We start from the raw sequence: 25,936 nt of genomic DNA, 5'->3' as shown, positions 1-25,936 counted from the left end.
ATTTGTCTTCCAACAAGACAATGATCCAAAACATAAAGCAAAATCTACAATGGAATGGTTCAAAAATAAACATATCCAGGTGTTAGAATGGCCAAGTCAAAGTCCAGACCTGAATCCAATCGAGAATCTGTGGAAAGAACTGAAAACTGCTGTTCACAAATGCTCTCCATCCAACCTCACTGAGCTCGAGCTGTTTTCCAAGGAGGAATGGGAAAAAATGTCAGTCTCTCTATGTGCAAAACTGATAGAGACATACCCCAAGCAACTTACAGCTGTAATCGCAGCAAAAGGTGGCGCTACAAAGTATTAACTTAAGGGGGCTGAATAATTTTGGTGTGTTCCTTGTTCTTCATGATGCTCTCTGCGCTTTTAACGGACCTCTGAGACTATCACAGTGCAGGTGCATTTATACGGAGACTTGATTACAGACAGGTGGATTGTATTTATCATCATTAGTCATTTAGGTCAACATTGGATCATTCAGAGATCCTCACTGAACTTCTGGAGAGAGTTTGCTGCACTGAAAGTAAAGGGGCTGAATAATTTTGCACGCCCAATTTTTCAGTTTTTGATTTGTTAAAAAAGTTTTAAATATCCAATAAATGTCGTTCCACTTCATGATTGTGTCCCACTTGTTGTTGATTCTAAACAAAAAATACAGTTTTATATCTTTATGTTTGAAGCCTGAAATGGGTCAAAAGGTCGCAAAGTTCAAGGGGGCCGAATACTTTCGCAAGGCACTGTACGTCGCAGACACCGACGCCTTGCTCCCAGCTACCAAGGACTGTGGGCTCTCCTTCTCCGTGGCCGACATAAGACATTTAAGACGTGTTAACACTCGCAATGCTCCCGGCCCAGACGGCATCCCTAGCCACATCCTCAGAGCATGTGCAAACCAGCTGGCTGGTGTGTTTACGGACATATTCAATCTCTCCCTTTCCCAGTCTGCTGTCCCCACATACTTCAAGATGGCCACCATTGTCCCTGTACCCAAGAATGTAAAGGTAACGGAACTAAATGACTATCGCCTGGTAGCACTCACTTCTGTCATCATTGAGAGACTAGTCAAGGATCATATCACCTCCACCTTACCTGTCACCCTAGACCCACTCCAATTTGCTTAACTGCCCCAATAGGTCCATAGACGATGCAATCGGCATCACACTGCACACTGCCCTATCCCATCTGGACAAGAGGAATACCTATGTAAGAATGCTGTTAATTGACTATAGCTCAGCATTCAACACCATAGTACCCTCCAAGCTCGAGGCCCTGGGTCTGAACCCTACCCTGTGCAATTGGGTCCTGGACTTCCTGAAAGGCCGCCCCCAGGTAGTGAAGGTAGGAAACAACACCTCCACTTCGCGGATCCTCAACACTGGAGCCCCACAAGGGTGCATGCTCAGCCCCCTTCCTGTACTCCCTGTTCACCCATGACTGCGTGGCCATGCACGCCTCCAACACAATCATCAAGTTTGCAGATGACACAACAGTAGTAGGCTTTATTACCATCAACGATGAGGGCCCTGGTAGTGTGGTGTCAGGAAAATAACCTCACTCAACGTCAACAAAACAAAGGAGATGATCGTGAACTTCAGGAAACAGCAGCGGGAGCACCCCCCAATCCACATCGACAGGACAGCAGTGGAGGAAGTGGAAAGTTAAGTTCCTCGGCGTACACATCACAGACAAACTGAAATGGTCCACTCACAGAGAGAGCGTGGTGAAGAAGGCACAACAGCGCCTCTTCAATCTAAGGAGGCTGAAGAATTTTGGCTTGTCACCTAAAACCCTCACAAGCTTTTATAGATGCATAATTGAGAGCATCCTGTCTGGCTGTGTCACAGTCTGGTATGGCAACTGCACCGATCACAACCCCAGGGCTCTCCAGAGGGTGGTGCGGTCTGCACAACTCATCCCCGGGGGCATACTACCTGTCCTCCAGGACACCTACAGCACCCGATGTCACAGGAAGGCCAAAAAGATCATCAAGGACAACAACCACCCAAGCCACTGCCTGTTCACCCAGTTATCATCCACAAGGCAAGGTAAGTACAGGTGCATCAAAGCTGGGACCAAGAGACAGAAGCTATTTTTCAATCTCAAGGCCATCAGACTGTTAAATAGTCATCACTAGCACAGAGATGCTGCAGCCTGCAAAAAGAGTTGAAATCATTGGCCACTTTAATAAATGCAACACTAATCCCTATAAATAATGTAACTTTAATCATGTCTATATCTTGCATTACTCATCTCATATGTATATACTGTATTCTATACTATCTACTGTATCTTAGTCTATCCCGCTCAGACACTGCCCGTCCATATATTTTATATATTCTTAATTCCTTTACTTAGATTTGTCTGTATTAGGTATTTGTTGTGAAATTGTTAGATATTACTTGTTAGATATTGCTGCACTTTCGGAACTATAAGCACAAGCATTTCGCTACACTCGCAATAACATCTGCAAATTTGATTTGATTTATTTTAATGAGCTCTGCCCTGAAACAAGGCCAATAATAATACCTAGTGTGCTTTGCAGTTCATTTTGGCATGTTCTGTTGACATATACATTTTGGTAATTTAGCAGACACTCTTATCCAGACTGACTTGCTCAACTGAGGTAGATGAACAACAACATATGACAGTCATAGCAAGAAAAACTTTTTTGTAACCGTTACTGACAATGCTGTTGCTGTTCGGGCCAGCTACTTGCAAATTTATTTTTGTATTTAAATAAACAAAAATAATGTATTTTAATTGAATACATTATAAAATGCACTTTTTGTAGTTTATTTTGATACATTGATCTTTATGGTATTTTGTATCTTGTATGTTGTAATTGTATTTTGTATCCCTGCTACTGATCAACGTTTGCATAGAAGTATCACTCCAGCATGTCACACCTATATAGAAGGACATCATTATAGGCACTGCTCTTAGTTTGAGAATATAAAATAACATCTGTTCATTGCAAATGGGTCCATCGTAACATTATGATTTGTGATCACGGATGCTTATGAAACTAGTTTTCTTTTGTCATTTTCCATGACTGGGAATACTTTTTTTTTCAGCTGTCAGGAGCATCTCTAAACAACAAAATTCCAAACAACTCAATCTGCTATTTCAGCTATGTGTTAACCTCTAGTGACACCCCATCCCGGATCCGGGAGCGTAATCATCGACTGACACTAATTAGCATGACGCAACGGACATAAATATTACTAGAAAATATTCCTATTCATGAAAACACAAGTGAAATATATTGAGACACAGCTTAGACTTTTGTTAATCACCCTGTCATCTCAGATTTTCAAAATATGCTTTACAGCCAAAGCAAGACAAGCATTTGTGTAAGTTTATCGATAGCCTAACATAGCATTATGTCCAGCTAGCAGCAGGTAACTTGGTCATGAAAATCAGAAAAGCAATCAAATTAAATCGTTTACCTTTGATGAGCTTCGGATGTTTTCACTCACGAGACTCCCAGTTAGATAGCCAATGTTCCTTTTTTCCAAAAATATTATTTTTGTAGGCGAAATAGCTCCATTTGTTCTTCACGTTTGGCTGAGAAATCGACTGGAAATTTCAGTCACGACAACGCCGAAAAATATTCCAAATTAGCTCCGTAATATCGACAGAAACATGGCAAACATTGTTTATAATCAATCCTCAAGTTGTTTTTCAAATATCTATTCGATATATATATTGGTTTTTCAGTAGGACCGATTGGAAAAATGGCTACCTCTGTATTTTACGTGAGAATCACTCGGATAGCCATCAGGTGACCACTTACACAATGTAGCCGCTTACGGGTATTCTTCAAGATAAAGGCGTAAAACTACGTCACAATGCTGTAGACACCTTGGGGAATACGTAGAAAAAGTAATCTGTTTGATAGCCCATTCACTGCTCAATAGGGAGGCTTTGGAACACAGAGCTTTCAAAACATGAGGCACTTCCGGATTTCGCCTGCAATATCAGTTCTGTTATAATCACAGACAATATTTTTACAGTTTTGGAAACTTTAGAGTGTTTTCTATCCTAAGCTGTCAATTATATGCATATTTTAGCATCTTGTCCTGACAAAATATCCCGTTTACTTTGGGAACGTTATTTTTCCAAAAATGAAAATACTGCCCCCTTAAGAAATAGGTGGGTTGTAACTTGATCCTACTGCTACGATTGGATAGAGCGAGGCTGTAACTCCGCTCCCTTTCACATCTTCTCATATCTCTCTCCATCGCTCATACTCTAGAATGGGGACACCCCTTAAAATGTGTGTATTCAGCTATTTCAGCCACACCCTTTGCTAACAGGTGTATAAAATTGAGCACACAGCTTTGCAATCTCCATAGGAAAACATTGGCATTAGAATGGCCCATACTGAGGAGCTCACTGACTTTCAACGTGGCATCATAGGATGCCACCTTTCCAACAAGTCAGTTCGACAAATTTCTGCCCTGCTAGAGATGCCCCACTCAACTGTAAGTGCTGTTATTGTGAAGTGTAAACAACGGCTCAGCCCGCGAAGTGGTAGCTCACAGAACAGGAGTGCTGAAGCATGTAAAAATCAGTCCTCAGTTGTAATACTCACTACCGAGTTCCAAACTGCCTCTGGAAGCAATGTCAGTCAGCACAATAATTGTTCGTCGGGAGTTTCATGAAATGGATTTCCATGGCCGAGCAGCAGCACACAAGCCTAAGGTCACCATTCGCAGTGCCAAGCGTCTGCTGGACTGGTGTAAAGCTTGCCGCCATTGGACTCTGGAGCAGTGGAAACGGGTTCTCTGGAGTGATGAATCACACTTCACCATCTGGCAGTCCGACGGAGGAATCTGGATTTGGCCGGTGCCAAAAAAACGCTACCTGCCCGAATGCATAGTGCCAACTGTAAAGTTAGGTGGAAGAGGAATAATGGTCTGGGGCTGTTTTTCATGGTTCGGGCTAGGCCCCTTAGTTCCAGTGAAAGGAAATCGTAATGCTACAGCATACAATGACATTCTAGACGATTCTGTGCTTACAACTTTGTGGCAACAGTTTGGGGAAGGCCCTTTCCAGTTTCAGCATGACAATGCCACCGTGCACAAATCGAGGTCCATACAGACATGGTTTGTCGAGATCGGTGTGGAAGAACTTGACTGGCCTGCACAGAACCCTGACCTCAACCCCATCTAATACCTTTGGGATGAATTGGAACGCCGACTGTGAGCCAGGCCTAATCGCCCAACATCAGTGTCTGACGTCACTAATGCTCTTATAGCTTCCTGCTATAGCAGAAAAGGTGGGATCAACTCCATATTAATGCCCATGATTTTGGAATGAGATGTTCGACGAGCAGCTGTCCACATACCTTTGGTCATGTAGTGTATCACTTGGTGCTGTTTACTGCTACAACGAGAACTAGCTCAATGGCGATGACATTTGCTACCAAGCCATAAATGTGCATAATATCTTACAAGGAGAGCAAAGTTTTTCCTACCTATGAAACGATGATGCATGTCAATGTACGGATACGATTGCGGCTGGTCAGATCAGCAAACCAGATGGCTCGTTGCCGAAAATGGTGCATGTAGCTAGCTAGCCACATTTTCTATTAGCTCCTATCTGATATCTTAGCACCATGTTTATCTAGCCAGCTAGAGAGCAATAGTAAAGACATATTTTTGTAGGCACTAACTCCGCCTTAGTTCATTGGACAAAGGGTATGAGAAAATGAATGAGTTTTTGTAAAAAAAAAAATTGATAGGCCTCTGGTTAACACAGGCTTAGAAAACGTATAAGATCTCCTATGAGACCATTTTCATTAGCTAACGTCACGTTTTTAAATTATTTTATTAGAATTAAGCATAAAAGGCTTTATAATTCATAAAAGGTACATTTAACTGACTGATATTATTTCATAGTACACAACGTATAATATCTCCTAAACCTGTATTCATTTCAGGGTTATGATCTAGAAGCATGGTTTTGACTGCTCCTACAGTTTTGCATCGGTATTACAGTTTAACTGATGCCCCGGCCCAAATAGACGATTTCCGTGCACGGCCACATAGAGAAGTCAGATTAGAAAATTCCTAATAAGACATTTTAGTCATTGCCTTTGTGCACAAAACATCCATTGAATTATTCAAATAATTGTCGCTGAGGCCAATTGTTTTTCATCACTCACAGGCCAAGATATTACCATTTTATATTCGTCTGACATGTTTTTGGATGATGTGTTGATGTCATCGCTTCTCGCGCTGCTCTCTGTGCACGCTGAGTGCTAGTGACGTGATGTTGGTCCGTATAAACCGGATGCAACCCGGATAGACGGTCCATGAATCGGCGTATGCGAACGTGAGTAGATTACCTTATTATTACTGAATTAACAACAATAATTTGATTTTTGACATTGTCAATTCATCCATTTCTTAATACTCCACCTTTCTTTTGGAGAATGAACTTGCTTACTACTGATTTTCCCAGCTAGACATTAATTTGCATTGTGCAGTGCATGTGACTCAGACGGTGAGTGGCGGCTGGCATAACTGCAGTTTTGCTATGCAGAGGGAGATGGACCAATAGCCGATAGACTAGAAAAGGCCTGCCTCCCGAATGGCGCAGCGGTCTAAGGCACTGCATCGCAGTGTTAGAGACGTCACTACTGGAGGTCGACCGATTTAGGATTTTTCAATGCCGATACCGATTATTGGCGGACCAAAAAAAGCAGATACCGATTAAATCGGACAATTAAAAAATATATATATATTTGTAATAATGCCAATTACAACAATAATGAATGAACATTTTTATTTTAACTTAATATAATACATCTATAAAATTAATTTAGCTCAAATAAATAATGAATCATGTTCAATTTGGTTTAAATAATGCAAAAAAAAAGTGTTGGAGAAGAAAGTAAAAGTGCAATATGTGCCATGTAAGAAAGCTAAAGTTTAAGTTCCTTGCTCAGAACATGAGAACATATGAAAGCTGGTGGTTCCTTTTAACATGAGTCTTCAATATTCCCGGGTAAGAAGTATTAGGTTGTAGTTATTATAGGAATTCTAGGACTATTTCTCTCTATACCATTTGCATTTAATTTACCTTTGACTATTGGATGATCTTATAGGCACTTTAGTATTGCCAGTGTAACAGTATAGCTTCCGTCCCTCTCCCCGCCCTTATCTGGGCTCGAACCAGGGACAGATCGACTACAGCCACCCTCGAAGCATCGTTACCCATCACTCCAAAGCCGCAGCTACAACTACTTCAACGTCTCAGAGCGAGTGATGTCACCGATTGAAACGCTATTAGCACGCACCCGCTAACTAGCTAGCCATTTCACATCGGTTACAGCAGCCTAATCTCGGGAGTTGAAAGGCTTGAAGTCATAAACAGCTCAATGCTTGAAGCACAGCGAAGAGCTCCTGGCAATTGCAGAAAAGTGCTGTTTGAATGAATGCTTACGAGCCTGCTGCTGCCTACCACCGCTCAATTAAATATCAAATCATAGACTTAATTATAACATAATAACACACAGAAATACGAGCCTTAGGTCATTAATATCGTCAAATCTTTCAGTGAAATACGGAACCGTTCTGTATTTCATCTAACGGGTGGCATTCCTATGTCTAAATATTGCTGTTACATTGCACAACCTTCAATGTTATGTCACAATTCTGGCAAATTAACTACGGTCTTTGTTAGGAAGAAATGGTCTTCACACTGTTCGCAACGAGCCAGGCGACCCAAACTGCTGCATATACCCTGACTCTGCTTGCACGGAACGCAAGAGAAGTGACACAATTTCCCTAGTTAAAAGAAATTCATGTTAGCAGGCAATATTAACTAAATATGCAGGTTTAAAAATATATACTTGTGTATAGATTTTAAAGAAAGGCATTGATGTTTATGGTTAGGTACACATTGGTGTAACGACAGTGCTTTTTTTGCGAATGCGTTTCTTAAATCATCACCCGTCTGGCGAAGTAGGCTGTGATTCGATGAGAAATTAACAGGCACCGCATCAATTACATGCAACGCAGGACAAGCTAGATAAACTAGTAATATCATCAACCATGTGTAGTTGACTTGTGATTATGTTAAGATTGATTGTTTTTTATAAGTTAAGTTTATTGCTAGCTAGCAACTTACCTTGGCTTCTTGCTGCACTCGCGTAACAGGTAGTCAGCCTGCCACGCAGTCTCCTCGTGGAGTGCAATGTAATCGGCCACAATCGGTGTCCAAAAATGCCGATTACCGATTTGTTATGAAAACTTGAAATCGGCCCTAATTATTCGGCCATTCCGATTAATTGGTTGACCTCTAGTCATCCCGGGCTGTGTCGCAGCCGGCCATGACTGGGAGACCCATGAGGCGGCACACAATTGGCCCAGTGTCGTCCGGTTTAGGGGAGGGTTTGGCTGGCTGGGATGTCCTTGTCAAATCGCGCTCTAACGACTCCTTGTGGCGGCCGGGCGCATGCACGCTGACTTCGGTCGCCAGCTGTACAGTGTTTCCTCCGACACATTGGTGCGGCTGGCTTCCGGGTTAAGCGAGCAGTGTGTCAAGAAGCAGTGCGGCTTGTCAGGGTCGTGTTTCGGAGGACGCATGGCTCTCGACCTTCGACTCTCCGAAGTCCTTACGGAAGTTGCAGCGATGGGACAAGACTGTAACTGTCAATTGGATATCACAAAATTGGGGTGAAAAGTACAAAATAAAAACTGGAAAAGGCCAATATCGGCGGGTATATATCAGCTCGGATTTATCAGTCGTTCTCTAGTTGTAACAGGATTCCCAGTTCCTATTCACATAGACTGAAAGATGTGGTTTCAGTTGGAACCTCAGCAGAATGGAATCAGGCACGCAAACTGTCAGTCTGGCACAAGAAGTCTCTCTAATAACCATGAAGTTTCACTTCTCCAGCATTTTTGCTTATTTAGTATATTTTCAGTTTTTTAGTAAACCGGCAAGGATGGGTGGTGGATATTAGAGCTGCTTTGGTATGGGTGTACGACATGCTTGTATGGCATTCAATGCTGGAGTCAGTATCCCACGGCTCCTGACAATAGGCCACAATGAAGTGAACACTGAAGTACTGTCACCTGAGCCCTGATATGATCTTTCACAGTCACTGTCTGTACTTTACTCAGATCTACTTCCAATGCCACTGCTCCTATAAACGTCTGTGTGTCTGTGTGCTTATGACCCCTTACACTGTTGACCAGAAAAGGAACAAATGAATCCTGCCTGTAATAATAATGTGCCTCTGTCTCTGTGTTGTGCAGGGTAGCGACGGACCACAATGTGGACAACACTACAGCCATCCTGCGTGACTGGCTCGTCAAGGTCCAAAAACTCTACCACTATGTGGAGTGGAGGCCACAGGAGGAGCCCACGTGAGTTCCTCTCATGTTCACTTTATAAACTGTGTGTGTATCTGTTTCTGTGTCTGTGTCATTTATTCAGGAGAGGGAACACTTTACATTACATTTATAAGTCATTTCTAGATGGTTAATATGTGATTTATAAACTACTAATTGACTGTCTACAAAATACGTATAAACACTTCGCATCCTCCTTCACAGACACCTTAATGTAAAGTGTTATGGAGAGGCACCTTAATGTAAAGTGTTACGGAGAGGCACCTTAATGTATTGTGTTACGGAGAGGCACCTTAATGTAAAATGTTACGGAGAGGCACCTTTTTAAAGTGCTACAGAGAGGCACCTTTTTTTAAGTGCTACGGAGAGGCACCTTTTTCAAGTGCTACGGAGAGGCACCTTTTTAAAGTGTTACGGAGAGGCACCTTTTTAAAGTGTTACGGAGAGGCACCTTTTTAAAGTGTTACGGAGAGGCATCTTTTTAAAGTGTTACGGAGAGGCACCTTAATGTAAAGTGTTACGGAGAGGCACCTTTTTAAAGTGTTACGGAGAGGCACCTTTTTAAAGTGTTACGGTGAGGCACCTTTTTAAAGTGTTACGGAGAGGCACCTTTTTAAAGTGTTACGGAGAGGCATCTTTTTAAAGTGTTACGGAGAGGCACCTTAATGTAAAGTGTTACGGAGAGGCACCTTAATGTAAAGTGTTACGGAGAGGCACCTTAATGTAAAGTGTTACGGAGAGGCACCTTAATGTAAAGTGTTACGGAGAGGCACCTTAATGTAAAGTGTTACGGAGAGGCACCTTAATGTAAAGTGTTACGGAGAGGCACCTTAATGTAAAGTGTTACGGAGAGGCACCTTAATGTAAAGTGTTACGGAGAGGCACCTTAATGTAAAGTGTTACGGAGAGGCACCTTAATGTAAAGTGTTACGGAGAGGCACCTTAATGTAAAGTGTTACGGAGAGGCACCTTATTGTAAAGTGTTACGGAGAGGCAACTTGCTGTAAATTGTTCCCTGAGATGATGTACTGAATGTCCTGTTTGTTTATGTTTGTCACTCAGAGAGTACCAGGATGCAGACAGCCCGAAGCAGTGGACCAACCTCCGCTACGCACACGTGATGAAGTTGCGGCAGGCAGCACTGGACTCCGCAAGAGAAATGTGGGCAGACTACTTCATGGTACTTCTTTCTCCAGTCTCCATGACGACCTCACCCTCTTTTACAGATAAACAGGGGGCATCCCAAACAGCACCCTATTCCCTACATAGTGTGTAGGGAATAGGGTACCATTTTGGACTCAGATTGGCCCTGGTCAAAAGCCGTGCACTATGTAGGGAATAGGGTGCAATTTGGGATACAGTCAAGTCTTTCTCTATGACTACCCGCCCTATTTTACAGAGACGCAGACTTCTCCTTACAATAACGCAATAAGAGAACTGCGAGAGTCATGCTTTCCTATCTCACGTCTGGTTTAGAGTAAACCAATTCATCTGGCTTGGTGTTACGATTTACCATTCTGGAACAAACCTTCCAGAATCTGAAATATGACAGCTTTGAGTTCTATTCTTGCACCCCTAAGCATGAACACATTGTCCAGGACTCGCAGGGGTGTACTTTTTATGATAGAGTGAAAACACACATGAGGTCGTTTTGTTTTTGAAATGTGCCTTTTTGTCTTCAGTAATGTTGTGCAATTAGAACTGGGTTAAAATAGAGCAGCTAAAGTTTATGAATGAAAACTAATACTATTTGAACCCAAGGCTGTGGCCTATGCTGCCTCATTCTAACACTGACTCTGGTGGCTGGACTTAGGCTGCCGCTACAATGACAATCCATTGTTCAAAGTGTCACTAGAGAGGGTTGATGTTGCAGAGTGATTTTTAAAGCTTGAAGTGGTTAAAGTGTCTCACTGTTCCCTCTCCCCCTTCCATCACACACACACACACACACACACACACACACACACACACACACACACACACACACACTCTTCCACTCTCTCCTGTCTAGGTGGTGGACTGTGATAACCTATTGACCAATCCTAATGTACTGTGGAAGCTCATCAAGGAGAACAAGACCATCGTAGCTCCCATGTTAGAGTCCCGTGCAGCCTACTCCAACTTCTGGTGTGGCATGACCTCCCAGGTACGCTACTATGTGTGTGTGTGTGTGTGTGTGTGTGTGTGTGTGTGTGTGCGCGCGCGGTCGTGTCCTCCCAGATACTTTGCGTGCAATCATGCACTAAAGCGTTAGCACAATAACCTTGATTGAAACAGAAGTACTCATCGTATCCTCTACCTCCTTCAGGGTTACTATAAGCGCACCCCGGCCTACATCCCTATGAGAAAGCAGGTGCGTAAAGGATGCTTCGCAGTTCCCATGGTGCACTCCACCTTCCTGATTGACTTGAGGAAGGAGGCGTCACGCCAGTTGGCCTTCCACCCCCCTCACCCAGACTACAGCTGGGCCTTCGATGACATCATTGTCTTCGCCTTCTCCGCTCACATGGCAGGTACTGTTAATGTGTTCTCCCGCTTTTATCCTGTTTAGTAGCTTTCACATACAGCATGATAATGATTTGGTACACTTCATTGTGTCTGCCCTCTATGCTCTCATGGCAGGTATGCCTACTGCTGTTATTCTGTTCACATGGCAGCTAGGCTTACTGCTGTTATTCTGTTATCATGGCAGGTAGGCCTACTGTTGTTATTTTGATCACATGTCAGGTAGGCCTACTGTTGTTATTTTGTTCACATGGCAGGTATGTGTAATGTGGTTATTCTGTTATCATGGCAGGTAGGCCTACTGTTATTCTGTTATCATGGCAGGTAGGCCTACTGTTATTTTGTTTACATGTCAGGTAGGCCTACTGTTGGCAGGTATGTCTAATGTGGTTATTCAGGATTGCTGCCTTTTTTAGATCTGAGTTTTCCACAACGGTAATGAATAAGATTATATGGACAGGGAGGACCTGATTCTAGATCAGCTCTCCGGGTCTCGAGGTGCTTTGTGAATAGGCTGAGGTTACGACTACATAGTTTTCACCCCTGCGCAGGTTTTTTTTGCAAAATTCCTGGGGGTTTAACAGACAGTGGTTAGTTCCCAGAGTCTGTTTTTTTCTAATTCCATTCATGGACATAGGGTATGCTTTATGTAAGATATCTTAATACACTTTTGCATAAATAAGTGTCTAATTTTGAAGGTTGATATTTTGAGGTGTGACACAAAGAACCTAATCTATAGTGAGACTTGCAGTGTGAATAGGCATAGAAAAGTGTAAATGTTTGTAGTAACCTTGTCATTAATAACAAACTTCTCTTCTCCCTCTACACTCTCCGTCTTCCTCAGATGTGCAGATGTTCCTATGTAACAGAGAGACGTATGGGTATTTCCCCGTGCCACTGCGAGCCCACAACTCCCTGACAGACGAAGCAGACAGCTTCCTGCATTCCTTGTTGGAGGTCAATGGTGAGTCTTATGTCATATTGTCCATACTAGCATCCGAATGGGCAAAACTGGTTAACATTACGTATTTTTTACATCTCACTGGGTTACCACTTAGGATGGATGCTCAATACATTGCTTCATTCTAAGTAGTAGGCCAGTGTGGATATCGGAACACAGCTGGAAGTTGGAGCTTTTCGTTTTTCTCTAACTAATGTTACTGGTTGGCATGTGAGTTCTTTATCATTCCTATCATTTTTCTCCTTTCTCACGTCAGTGCGGAACCCTCATGTGCTGCCTTCGGAGTACATCCCGGCCCCTGTAAAGATACAAGATAAGCTGGGCTTTGATGAGGTGGGATATGAGCCAGCTCAGAATATGTTTGCTGTTCCTTATTGACCCTGAGCCCCTATGCCCACAATGTCAAACTCTTTCTATGGAGGCTGAGTGTCTGCAGGTTTTCACTCCTCCCTTCTACTTGATTGCTCAATTAAGGTCACTGATTAGTTAGGAAATACCCTCACGTCGTTGTCTAGGTCTTAATTGGACACAATTGAAATGAAAATACAAAAAACAGCAAACACTCGGGCCATCTATGAGATGAGTTTGTCAGCCCTGCCCTAGGCACTCCTGAAGATGTGTAAGGATCTAATGGGTTTAAGCAATAAGGCAATTGCTTCACCATGTCTTCTGGTAGGCTCAGTTGAATTGTCACCACATTTCATACACCTATCCAATTGTTTCCACGTGTCTAAGGGTAGCTGTCGTTTTGGAATTTATCACTAGAATTCAAAATGTCTCTTGTACCCTTCAGCTCTAAATGTCTCCGTACAGTAAGGCCAATGTATTGCGTGTGTGCAGGTGTTCATGATCAACTTAATGAAACGGACCGACCGGCGGGATCGCATGCTGAGGACTCTGTACGAGCAAGAGATTGCCTGCAAGGTCATTCAAGCGGTAGACGGCAAGTAAGTTGAACTTTTTGAAGGCACTCTTCTCTCTGCCCGTCATATACTTCTTGTACCGATAAAGGTAGACTCAGTGATGGGACATCGTCACACACAGCAGAAGTTGCCCCACTGTTTATGATGTCATAACGCTAAGTCTTCAAGCGCTCAAAATGACCGCGTTATCTCTCTCTCCATCTCTATTGTGTGTGTCTCTTTGTCTCTTTCTCCCTCACCCCCCTTTCTCCTGCCCCTCCCTCTCTCCTCCTCAGAGCGATGAACATCAGTGAGATCAATGCCCTGGGGATCCACATGCTACCAGGCTACAGTGACCCGTACCACGGTAGGCCCCTCACCAAGGGAGAGCTGGGCTGCTTCCTCTCACACTACAACATCTGGAAAGAGGTGAGCCCTGCAGCTGCAGGCCCGGGTAGAGTTCAGTAGGGAGAACATTTTTAGAAACTGTGTGAAACAGGGGGGGTAGTATCTGAACTTGTCCAATAAGAACACAGATTTTAATTATTTGTTTTAAGTTTTGCTACAGTGTTCTCTCCAAATGAATACATTAGGGTTGGGCTCAATTCATCATACTATTGAGAATGCTCCAAATCAATTCTTGAACTGAATTTGAATTGAATTTGAATTGAAGTAGTAAACTGGATACAAAATTGCAATTCAAATTTGAATGAAAGGAAATAGAATTTAATTCAATGAAATTCAAATGCCTCTTCTATTCTATAGTACATCTTCCACATAAAACATCAAACATGCGGGATAAACTCTTAAAATGAATGGTCAAGGAAATCAAAACCTGTATGCGAATAACATTGAAAAATAACATTGACCTGTATGTGAATAACCTATATTTCATGAATCACTGAAACTTTGTTCAATTTGGGGAAAATACAATATTTCACAAAGTATTAGTTTAACCATCATGTTGACCCTGAGGCTTTCAAAAAGAAGCCAAAGAAATAAAATGGTTGGTGGAAATATAATTGGCTATTCTAGTGATGCAGTCTTTGGTATCTGGAAGTGTGACCTGTCGGAATCAGTGAAACTCATTTTCTATGACTGACTGGTATTTCTTTGAATTAAATTATACTTCACTCAAATTCAACATCCTGTGGGGTGTGGCCTATTCAATTCAAATTTCAACTCATGAGTTGACTGGGAGCCAATTCTGAATTGAGCCCAACCCTGGAACACAGGTATAGATGGTGTACAGAAGTTTATTTTTGCGTCCTCTGAATGTGAGGGTCACTGTTTTATCTCTGTGTGTGTACAGATCTCAGAGCGGGGTCTAAAGAGTTCCCTGGTGATCGAGGACGATCTGCGTTTCGAGGTCTTCTTCAAGCGACGCCTGATGAACCTGATGAGTGAAGTGGAGAGCCAGGGTCTAGACTGGGACCTGATGTAAGTGTTCCATAGACTGTACATCATCCACTATACACACGGGATATCCTCTATTCTAGGTCAGTGATTTTCAACCTCTGGTCCGTGGACAGGCATTGGTCCCAGGGATGTCGCTGGCCGATCTCTCAGACATATGATACAGTATTTGGTTAGTTCTTAAGTGTTAATTGTAATGTTAGCTGTCCTTTTTAAGAGTTAAGCACCCCCGTTCTAGCTTGCTGACTCCGCACTTACTGTCTACCCTTCCCATGTGGTGTAAACTTCAACTTTCTCTTCCCCAACTGTTCCTCCTCCCAGTTATATCGGCAGAAAGAGGATGCAGGTGGACCGCCCTGAGAAGTCCGTACCCAATATACACAACCTGGTGGAGGCCGACTACTCCTATTGGACGCTGGGCTATATGATGTCATTACAAGGAGCCCAGAAGCTGCTGAGGGCAGAGCCGTTGAAGAGGATATTACCCGTGGATGAGTTCCTCCCTGTCATGTTCAATAAACACCCTGTGTAAGTTTACCTCTCTCTGTCGCACCCTTTCTCTCTTTGTCTTTCTGTCGCCTGTCTCTCCGGGTAAATCTCAAAAGTATTTTCCTGGATTCCTTGAATCCTCTCTTCTCGCCTCCTTTTCAAAGTGTCTGCAGGAAACTAAGGGAGCATGAGAGGAGAAAGATATTCTCTTCTCGAAGCTCCCCTTCACAGTTTAAGGAGGCAGGGAGGAGAGAAGACAAAGGGAATCAAGGAAAAGACTTGAGATTCACCCATTCCTCTTTTCAATGTATCCCGTGACATCTTTATCTCCTCTCTCTTACCTCTCTCTCCAGCTCGGACTACATGGAGCACTTTGAGGAGCGGGACCTGAAGGCCTTCTCGGCCGAGCCCCTGCTAGTGTTCCCCACTCACTACACAGGAGACGCAGGCTACATCAGCGACACAGAGACCTCCGTGGTGTGGGACAACGAGAAGGTGCGTACGGACTGGGACCGGGCCCGCTCGGGGAAGACCCAGGAGCAGGCGGAGATCAGCAGCGAGGCCCAGAACTCTGACGTACTCCAGTCACCTCTGGACAGCACAGCCACACGGGATGAACTATGAGAGGAGAACGGGTGGAGAGGAAGGGGATGGGATTGGCGATGGAGAGAGATGCTGAAGACTAAGAACCATCATGAGTGATGGTTCTTAGGGTTTTTTTCCCCCGTTTCTTTGCATCATTGCAGCAACATGACGTATAGTTTACGTAGGCGCCTGTTTTTGTTTCCTTTTTTAACCAAAGATTACAAGTTAAAGGGATTAGTTGCATTATTTTGGAAAAAATGATTCCATTTCCTTTTTCATTTCAGAAATATGTTGGACTCTTTTTTTTCTGCATTTACAAGACCCAAATACAGGGTGGGATCTGTATGTCAACAGTGATCTGGTTGGACTGTCTATTATATTTCAGTGATGTGATTGGCCTGTGAACTGGAACTTTGTTTCTGATTGGTCACTACCATGCCTCAAGTGCCTTATAGCCTAGTTCATCATGCCAAATCTCACAACTGACCCGAGACCTTGTCACCTCTAGAATGAATAATTCATTTATTAATTGTTAATCAATTAACGTGTGTGCATGTACTATAACAGTGAACTGTAGCAGTCTTTCTGAAAGGACTGGAAAAGACAAGCATCTGCATGCTTTTTGGAGATAGCTTTAATTAAGAGGACCTTTTTCCATTTGTAAAACTATAGCTAGAACTAACATCTATTGCATCAATTAGAGATTTATGCTTGAAAGTTGTGTGTGCTGCTTCGCAAACAAGTCCCATAGTTTTACGAAAACCTCACCACGGAGCTCAAAGTCCTATCATATGACAAATGAGATTAATACCAAAACAGTAGTAATTAAAAAGCAACATCTCCCAAAAGGAATGACATGGCTACCCGCCCTCCCTATCAGACCCTAACCATTGAGCTACAGTAGTGCTCTTTATAGCTTTGGAGTACATCTCATTAAAAAACAACAACTCCCAATGTTTATAACTATGGGTAGAATCCTAACTTCCACTTAAGTCAAATCTTCCTCATCTGCTAATTGACATCAATGCATCACTATAAGTAAAAATGTCATTTAAGTGGACGTTAGGATTCACCCCTATCCGCCTTCCCTGTCAGTCCATGGCCATTGAGTTACAGTAGAGCTGTTTATAGCAGTGGAGTACTCCTTTCCCCCACTTGCCACCTCTGGTCTGTTTCCAGGCTACTGGCTTGTCGCCTTCACACAGAGGGTCACAGGCGGGAGCGACCGCAGTAGATGCCTCACACTTTTGTGGTCGAGGAGGAGCCATGTGATTCCTCCCAGCCACATCCAAACTTGGTCGGTCGGCCTGCGTCACCACCTCGCTCTCCTCGGAATTAAGGTGGAAAGCAGAAACACTTTGGACCGTGTAGTGTAGCAGTTAAATAGAAGCCTGTGTTTAACAGATAAGAGACAAAGCTTGAATGGATCGTCATGCTTTTCATCTTTTAGTTATTTATTGCTGGCCTGTCAGAAGAAGTGTCCATCTAGAGCAGGGGTGGGCAACTCCAGTCCTCGGGGGCCTAATTGGTGTCACACTTTTTCCCCTTCCCAGCAAACATAGCTGATTAATCAAATTGCATTCTAAACTGTTTAGGTGATTATTGGAGTCAGGTGTGTTAGCTGGGGGCAAACTGTGACACCAATCAGGACCTCGAGGACTGGAATTGCCTAGGGCATGGTTTCCCAAACTTGGCTCTGCCCCCGCCCCCCTAGGGTTTTTGCCCTAGCACTAAACAGCACATTCAAATAATCAAAGCTTGATGATGAGTTGATTATTTGAATCAGCTGCAAAAAACAAAACGTGCACCCAGGGGGGTCCCCAGGACCGAGTTTGGAAAACCCTGGTCTAGGGCACATGTCAAATTCATTCCACGGAGGGCCGAGTGTCTGTGGGTTTTCGCTCTTCCATTGTACTCGGTTGATGAATTAAGGTCCCTGATTAGTAAGGAACTCCCCTCACCTGGTTGTCTAGGTATTAATTGAAAGGATTAAAAAAAAGAGTTTGACACTCCTGGTCTGGGGACCTCCCAAGGTGTTGGTTCTAGCTGTTAGGTGGGAGATATTAAGATTCAGTTGAGATTAACTCATAGTAGTCTAAGAGATTACATTGTCTGTCATAACAGTGTTTTTGTAACTTCATACCAAATAATAAAATATTTTGTTAAAAAATATATAATTATGGTCTCTTTTCCTCCAGATTGTCAAATTAGAGATTTCTAATTTGATATTGATATGTCATGACCAAATTGGCTAGATGTTGCACCACTGAAACCTTATCAAAGTTACTGTCTGTGATTATAGGGTTGTTTGTTGGGTGTCAAATTGCCATCCCCCTCAAAAAGTTCATTTTTACATGTGCCATAACTCCTCAGTGAACAAACCTTTTAACAGAATTCAAAATAACTATGGGATCTCCATGCTTTCAACTTACCAACAAGTTACTAAAAATGGAATCCTACAGTCAGAGAATTCTAAATTTAAAAAAAATTAAATCACTGCCTGCAAAATGGGAATAAGACATATCCGGCTACGCCTACTCTGTTTCGTGTGTGCTCTTTAAACCTGCTCTTTTGCTCCCAGTGTGATGGCCCTCGACAATTTTACCTTGATAGGCATTGTGCCCCAAAGCTGTAATTTTCAAGTGGTTTATGAATCAAACATTCAAAAAAATTCCCTTGCGTCACGGTCACGCCGCCTGCTGTTATTTATATCCCTCAGAAAAACAATTAAAACCAGGGTTGAGTTGACGCCAATAATGTTGCGACATAGGAATGCGGTCGGACAAGATGCTTAGCGGAACAAGACTGTATGTAGGGACGGAAAACCCTAGTTGATAGACCTGAAAAGATTGTTCTATGACACAGTTCTCAAAGGGATTGAGGAAATCAGTCGGCGGATATGAGACAACCGATAACGGCTGAGTGGACTCTGGGCCAGGCTATAGTGATGCTCAAAGGACACTGCCAATTCAAACGGACAATTACACACCTCTGTGGGAAATGGATAGATTTAAAAATAATAATAATTTGTTCTACATTGCATTAAATGTATAGCCTACCACATTTTGTGCTAGGCTATTTGAATGCCTGATTGTTTTGTGTTGCGTGCCTACATGGAATCAGACAGCTAGAAATGTATTTGTTGGAGTTGAATATACACCTGCGCCAGCGGCGTGGGGTAAAACATACGCCTACGGAACAGGGAGAGAATGGTTCTCATTTACCGGGAATGAACACCACATTTATCCCGTATCAAAACGGTAGTGGTGTTCTTAGGATTAAATACTACGATGTTACATGGACAGTGTCAAGACTCCGCACAGTGGCGGAATGTCTGAGACAACTAAGGCTGCTTTTTGAGGACTGTTGCGGTAAGTCAATGGAACATATTTACGACTTTCACACATGTTTTTATTTTGTAGGTCTAATGATTTACAGACAAGACGAATAGGCCTATGACTATGCAGTTCTGTCATGTTATCTGAAGATTTTCGCGTTTGCCAAGGCATACCACACATAGCCAAATTCATTCTTGGACAAACAAAATGATGTTGTCAACTATAAATAGTAAAGTACAGATACCGTAAAAAACGACTTAAGTAGTACTTTAAAGTATTTTTACTTAAGTACTTTACACCACTGAAAGTAGTCTGGCTACTTTTGCAATCAGTGGAGGCTGTTGATGGGAGGATGGCTCATAGCCTAATAATGGCTGGAATTGAATTGTATCAAAGCTGTTTGATACCATTCCATTTACTCTCGTCCAGTGAATTATGAGCCGTCCTCCCCTCCACAGCCTCCACTGGCTGCTATAACATTAAAAAATATGACTTATGTGACATCGTTTGCTCAACCCCATTTTTGCCTCAAACCTGTCTGAATTAAGCCGTGAAGAACAGGGGTGGCAGCATCATGTTGTGGGGGTGCTTTGCTGCAGGAGGGACTGGTGCATTTCACAAAATAGGTTGCTTCATAAGGAAGGAAAATTATGTTATATTGAAAATTAAATTAAATTGAAGCAACATCTCATGACATCAGTCAGAAAGTTAAAGCTAGGTGGCAAATGGGTCTTCCAAATGGACAATGACCCCAAGCATACTTCCAAAGTTGTGGCAAAATGGCTTAAGGACAACAAAGGACATCATCCTCTCTACTATTATTCTGACATTTTACATTCTTAAAATAAAGTGGTGATCCTAACTGACCTTAAACAGGGAATTTTTACTAGGATTAAATGTCAGGAATTGTGAAAAACGGAGTTTAAATGTATTTGGCTAAGGTGTATGTAAACTTCCGACTTCAACTGTATATGGAGCCCTCCGCATTGGTAAAAAAATGTGGGTGGTGCACGGTGATGCAGTACAGAGCTCAATTTGGCCTCTGTATATCTCCGGAGGCTCCGCAAATGCGTCACACCATCATTGCGCCTTCAACCACATTTTTGGATCAAGCATAAATTGGCTCTTAGTTTAGCAACCATACGACGCAGCATCACAACGTGAACGCGATTGGTTGACAGTCTGCTGGGTCGGGTATCATACGTTCCTCCTTTGCAGTGCCCACTACATGCTATGCCCACTACGTGTCACTTACTATATGCCGTGGCCACTCTTGATGGGCATCAAATCAAATTTATTAGTCACATACACGTGTTTAGCAGATGTTATTGCCGGTGTATCGAAATGCTTGTGCTTCTAGTTCCGACAGTGCAGCAATATCTAAGAAGTAATATCTAACAATTTCACAACATATATCCTATACACACAAATCTAAGTAGAGGAATGGAATTAATAATATATAAATATATGGATGAGCAATGTCAGAGCGGCATAGACTAAGATACAGTTGAATAGTATAGAATACACTTGTTAAGGGAATTTTTTATCAATGACTAATTATGTATACATTTCAATCAAGACTGACTAATCAAAATACTATTATGTTACTGTATATGTATGAATTTTCTTTTTAATCCTAGTACTGAATATAATGTGTGTAAATATAATCAAGAATTAGAACAATGTACCATGGTAGAAATGAATGAACTTATAGCCAGACTGGCTAGAAGGCTTATCTACACAAGCTGGCCTTGGCTCGGTCATATATTATCTTAATAGGGAGAGACGATGTGAGAACCATACAGCCATTGTACTGGAGCGGAGATGACATGGCTAGTACTAAAACTAATGACGTCATTTTCAGTTTATAACCTGTGGTAAAATGTGTAATGGGCTGTACTCTCGTGAATAAACGTTGCTGATTGACTTTAAGACTGGGCTCTGCCCATTTTATACAAGTAGGAGTCATACAAATTCTTATGAATTGACAGTGTTTAATTTGAATTGGGTATTAAAACAGAGGAATTTAATTCCTGCAACAACATTTGCGATGAGTAATGCAAGATATGTAAACATTATTAAAGTGACTAGTGTTCCATTTATTAAAGTGGCCAATGAATGGCCTTGAGAAAGAAGCTGTTTTTCAGTCTCTCTGTCCCAGCTTTGATGCACCTGTACTGACCTCGCCTTCTGGATGATAGCAAGTGAACAGTGGCTCGGGTGGTTGTTGTCCTTGATTATCTTTTTGGCATTTCTGTGACATCGGGTGCTGTAGGTGTCCTGGAGGGCAGGTAGTTTGCCTCCGGTGATGCATTATGCACCCCCCCCCCCCCCCCCTCTGGAGAGCCCTGCGAGTGTGAGGTTTTAGGTGACAAGCCAAATTTATTTAGCCTCCTTCAATGTTTTTTTTTTTGTCAGTTGGCATCCAACATTGCACCGCCACCTACTGTGCAGAAATGTGGGCCAAATATATAGTAGGTCAATGGCAGTGGGTGTGGCATGTAGTGGGCGCAGGATGTAGTGGGTGTGGCATGTAGTAACCACAGTCTGCATATTATGGAACACCTTTACACTATTTGATGTATCAAATAACACTATTTGAGCTTCTACTTTTAAAAACCCACCTCTCCAGAAACAAGTCTCTTGCCGCTTGCTATAGATCACCTTCTGCCCCCAGTTGTGCCCTGGACACCATATGCGAATTGATTGCCCCCATCTTTCTTCAGAGCTCGTGCTGCTAGGTGACGTAAACTGGGACATGCTTAATTAACACCCCAGCCATCCTACAATCTAAGCTTGATGCTCTCACAAATGATCAATGAACCCACCAGGTACAACCCCAAATCTGTAAACACGGGCACCCTCATAGATATCATCCTAACCAACCTGCCCTCCAAATACACCTCTGCTGTCTTCAACCAGGATCTCAGCGATCACTGCCTCATTGCCTGCGTCCGTAATGGGTCTGCGGTCAAGCAACCACCCCTCATCACTGTCAAACTCTCCCTAAAACATTTCAGCGAGCAGGCCTTTCTAATAGACCTGGCCCAGGTATCCTGGAAAGATATTGACATCATTCCATCAGTAGAGGATGCCTGGTTGTTCTTTAAAAGTGCTTCCCTCCCCATATTAAATAAGCATGCTATATTCAAACATTTTTGAACCAGGAACTGATATTGGACTTGGTTCACTCCAGACGTGACTGCCCTTGACCAGCACAAAAACATCCTGTGGCGTACTGCATTAGCATCGAATAGCCCCCGCAATGTGCAACTTTTCAGGGAAGTTAGGAACCAATATACAGAGGGAGTTAGGAAAGATAAGGCTAGCTTTTTCAAACATAAATTTGCATCCTGTAACACTAACTCCAAAAAGTTCTGGGACACTGTAAAGTCCATGGAGAATAAGAGCACCTCCTCCCAGCTGACCACTGCACTGAGGCTAGGAAACACTGTCACCACCGATAAATCCGCGATAATTGAGAATTTCAATAAGCATTTTTCTATGGCTGGCCATGCTTTCGACCTGGCTACCCCGACCCCGGTCAACAGCCCTGCACCCTTCACTGCAACTTGCCCGAGCCTCCCCCATTTCTCCTTCACCCAAATCCAGATAGCTGATATTCTGAAAGAGCTGCAAAATCTGCCCCCCTCCTCCTAGAATTATCTGCCGAAATTGTTGCAACCCCTATTACTAGCTTGTTCAATCTCTCTTTTCATATCGTATGAGATCCCCAAAGATTGGCAAGCTGCCGCGGTCATCTCCCTCTTCAAAACGGAGACACTCTAGACACAAACTGCTACAGACCTATATCTATCCTACCCTGCCTTTCTAAGGTCTTCGAAAGCCAAGTTTTAACAAACAGATCACCGACCATTTCGAATCCCACCGTACCTTCTCCGCTATGCAATCTGGTTTCCGAGCTGGTCACAGCTGCACCTCAGCCACGCTCAAGGTCCTTAACGACATCATAACCGCCATCGATAAGAGACAATACTGTGCAGCTGTATTCATCGACCTGGCCAAGGCTTTCGATTCTGTCAATCACCATATTCTTATCGGCAGACTAAACAGCCTTGGTTTCTCAAATGACTGCCTAGCCTGGTTCACCAACTATTTCTCTGACAGAGTTCAGTGTGTCAAATCGGTGGGCCTGTAGTCCGGACCTCTGGCAGTCTCTATGGGGGTGCCACAAGGTTCAATCCTCAGGCCGACACTTTTTTCTGTATACACCAATGATGACGCTTTTGCTGCTGGTGATTCTCTGATCCACCTCTACGCAGACGACACCATTCTGTATACTTCTGACCCTTCTTTGGACACTGTGTTAACTAACCTCCAGACGAGCTTCAATGCCATACAACTCTCCTTCCGTGGCCTTCAACTGCTCTTAAATGCAAGCAAAACTAAATGCATGCTCGTCAAGCGATCGCTGCCCACACCTACCCACCCGTCCAGCATCACTACTCTGGATGGTTCTGACTTAGAATATGTGGACAACTACAAATACCTAGGTGTCTGGTTAGACTGTAAACTCTCCTTCCAGACTCACATTAAGCATCTCCAATCCAAAATGAAATCTAGAATCGGCTTCCTATTTCGCAAGAAAGCATCCTTCACTCATGCTGCCAAACATACCCTAGTAAAACTGACTATCCTACCGATCCTCGACTTTGGCGATGTCATTTACAAAATAGCCTCCAATACCCTACTCAATAAATTGGATGAAGTCTATCACAGTGCCATCGTTTTGTCACCAAAGCCCCATATACTACCCACCACTGTGACCTGTATGCTCTCGTTGGCTGGCCCTCGCTTCATATCCGTCGCCAAACCCACTGGCTCCAGGTCATCTATAAGTCGTTGCTAGGTAAAGCCAAGCCTTATCTCAGCTCACTGGTCACCATAGCAGCACCCACCCGCAGCACGCGCTCCAGCAGGTATATTTCACTGGTCACCCCCAAAGCCAATTCCTCCTTCGGCCGCCTTTCCTTCCAGTTCTCTGCTGCCAATGACTGGAACAAACTGCAAACATCACTGAAGCTGGAGACTCATATCTCCCTCACTAGCTTTAAGCACCAGCTGTCAGAGCAGCTTACAGATCAATGCACCTTTACATAGCCAATCTGTAAATAGCCCATCCAACTACCTCAACACCATATTGTCATTTATTTTGCTCCTTTGCACCCCAGTACCGCTACTTGCACTCATCTTCTGCACATCTATCACCACAGTGTTTAATTTGCCATACTGTAATAATTTCGCTGCTATGACCTATTTATTGCCTCACCCCCCTTATCCTACCTCATTTGCACACACTGTATATAGACGTTCTCTATTGTATTATTGACTGTATGTTTGTTTATTCCATGTGTAACTCTGTGTTGTATGTGTCGAACTGCTTTGCTTTATCTTGGCCAGGTCGCAGCTGTAAATGAGAACTTGTTCTCAACTAGCCTACCTGGATAAATAATGGTGAAATAAAATAAATAAATACAATTTGACACGTTAAATAAGCTTTTCATTTGACACGTCAAATAACACAGTTCTATTATAGAATGTTGTGTGTTCTGAATTTGCCCGTGCAAGCCAAGCGCCACCACTACTATCAGTAGCACTGTCAAAGCTGTACAAAAATGTCTGCAAACACCGACCACGAACAATGTGTTTACAATACCGCGTTCGTAATAAAGCATCATTGGTTTGATCGCAACTTCTGGGGTAGCTAGCTTTAGCTTGGTAGCTAGCTAGCACCAATACAATCAGCCTGAAAACAACGACCAGTAGAAACTGCAGTCAAGTGTTCTATAGGATTGAGGTCAGGGCTTTGTGATGGCCACTCCAATACCTTGACTTTGTTGTCCTTAAGCCACTTTGCCACAACTTTGGAAGTATGCTTGGGGTCATTGTCCATTTGGAGACCCATTTGCAACCAAGCTTTAACTTCCTGACTGATGTCTTGAGATGTTGCTTCAATATATCCACATAATTTTCCCGCCTCATGATGCCATCTATTTTGTGAAGAGCACCAGCAGCAAAGCACCCCCACAACATGATGCTGCCACCCCCGTGCTTCACTGTTGGGATGGTGTTCTTCGGCTTGCAAGCTTCCCCCTTTTTCCTCCAAACATAATGATAGTCGTTATGGACAACAGTTCTGTTTCATCAGACCAGAGGACATTTTTCTAAAAAGTACGATCTTTGTCCCCATCTGCAGTTGCAAACCATTGTCTGTTTTTTGCTGCTGTTCTGGGATTGATTTGTGCTTTTCGCACCAAATTATGTTCATCTCTAGGAGACAGAATGCACCTCCTTCCTGAGCGGTATGACGGCTGTGTGGTCCCATGGTGTTTATACTTGCCAACT

General features: G+C 43.1%; 1 protein-coding gene across 1 annotated transcript in view; it reads left to right on the top strand.

The window, feature by feature from the left end:
* The window catches only part of LOC139364548 (procollagen galactosyltransferase 1-like), a 28,423-nt gene extending 10,019 nt beyond the window's left edge, over nucleotides 1-18,404 (top strand). The window contains exons 2-12 of the mRNA XM_071101369.1: nucleotides 9,279-9,389; nucleotides 10,437-10,554; nucleotides 11,386-11,520; nucleotides 11,683-11,887; nucleotides 12,724-12,843; nucleotides 13,097-13,173; nucleotides 13,681-13,787; nucleotides 14,039-14,171; nucleotides 15,055-15,182; nucleotides 15,480-15,686; nucleotides 16,001-18,404. Of these exons, the coding sequence (XP_070957470.1) occupies nucleotides 9,279-9,389; nucleotides 10,437-10,554; nucleotides 11,386-11,520; nucleotides 11,683-11,887; nucleotides 12,724-12,843; nucleotides 13,097-13,173; nucleotides 13,681-13,787; nucleotides 14,039-14,171; nucleotides 15,055-15,182; nucleotides 15,480-15,686; nucleotides 16,001-16,271 (1,612 nt within the window). The 3' untranslated portion in view covers nucleotides 16,272-18,404. The remainder of the gene's footprint in view (nucleotides 1-9,278; nucleotides 9,390-10,436; nucleotides 10,555-11,385; nucleotides 11,521-11,682; nucleotides 11,888-12,723; nucleotides 12,844-13,096; nucleotides 13,174-13,680; nucleotides 13,788-14,038; nucleotides 14,172-15,054; nucleotides 15,183-15,479; nucleotides 15,687-16,000) is intronic.
* The last annotated feature ends 7,532 nt before the right edge of the window (nucleotides 18,405-25,936 follow it).

This window comes from Oncorhynchus clarkii, chromosome 13 (assembly GCF_045791955.1).
Source record: "Oncorhynchus clarkii lewisi isolate Uvic-CL-2024 chromosome 13, UVic_Ocla_1.0, whole genome shotgun sequence".
NCBI lineage: Eukaryota > Metazoa > Chordata > Actinopteri > Salmoniformes > Salmonidae > Oncorhynchus > Oncorhynchus clarkii.
Note: the sequence above shows the minus strand (reverse complement) of the source record. Positions and strands in the feature narration are given on the sequence as shown.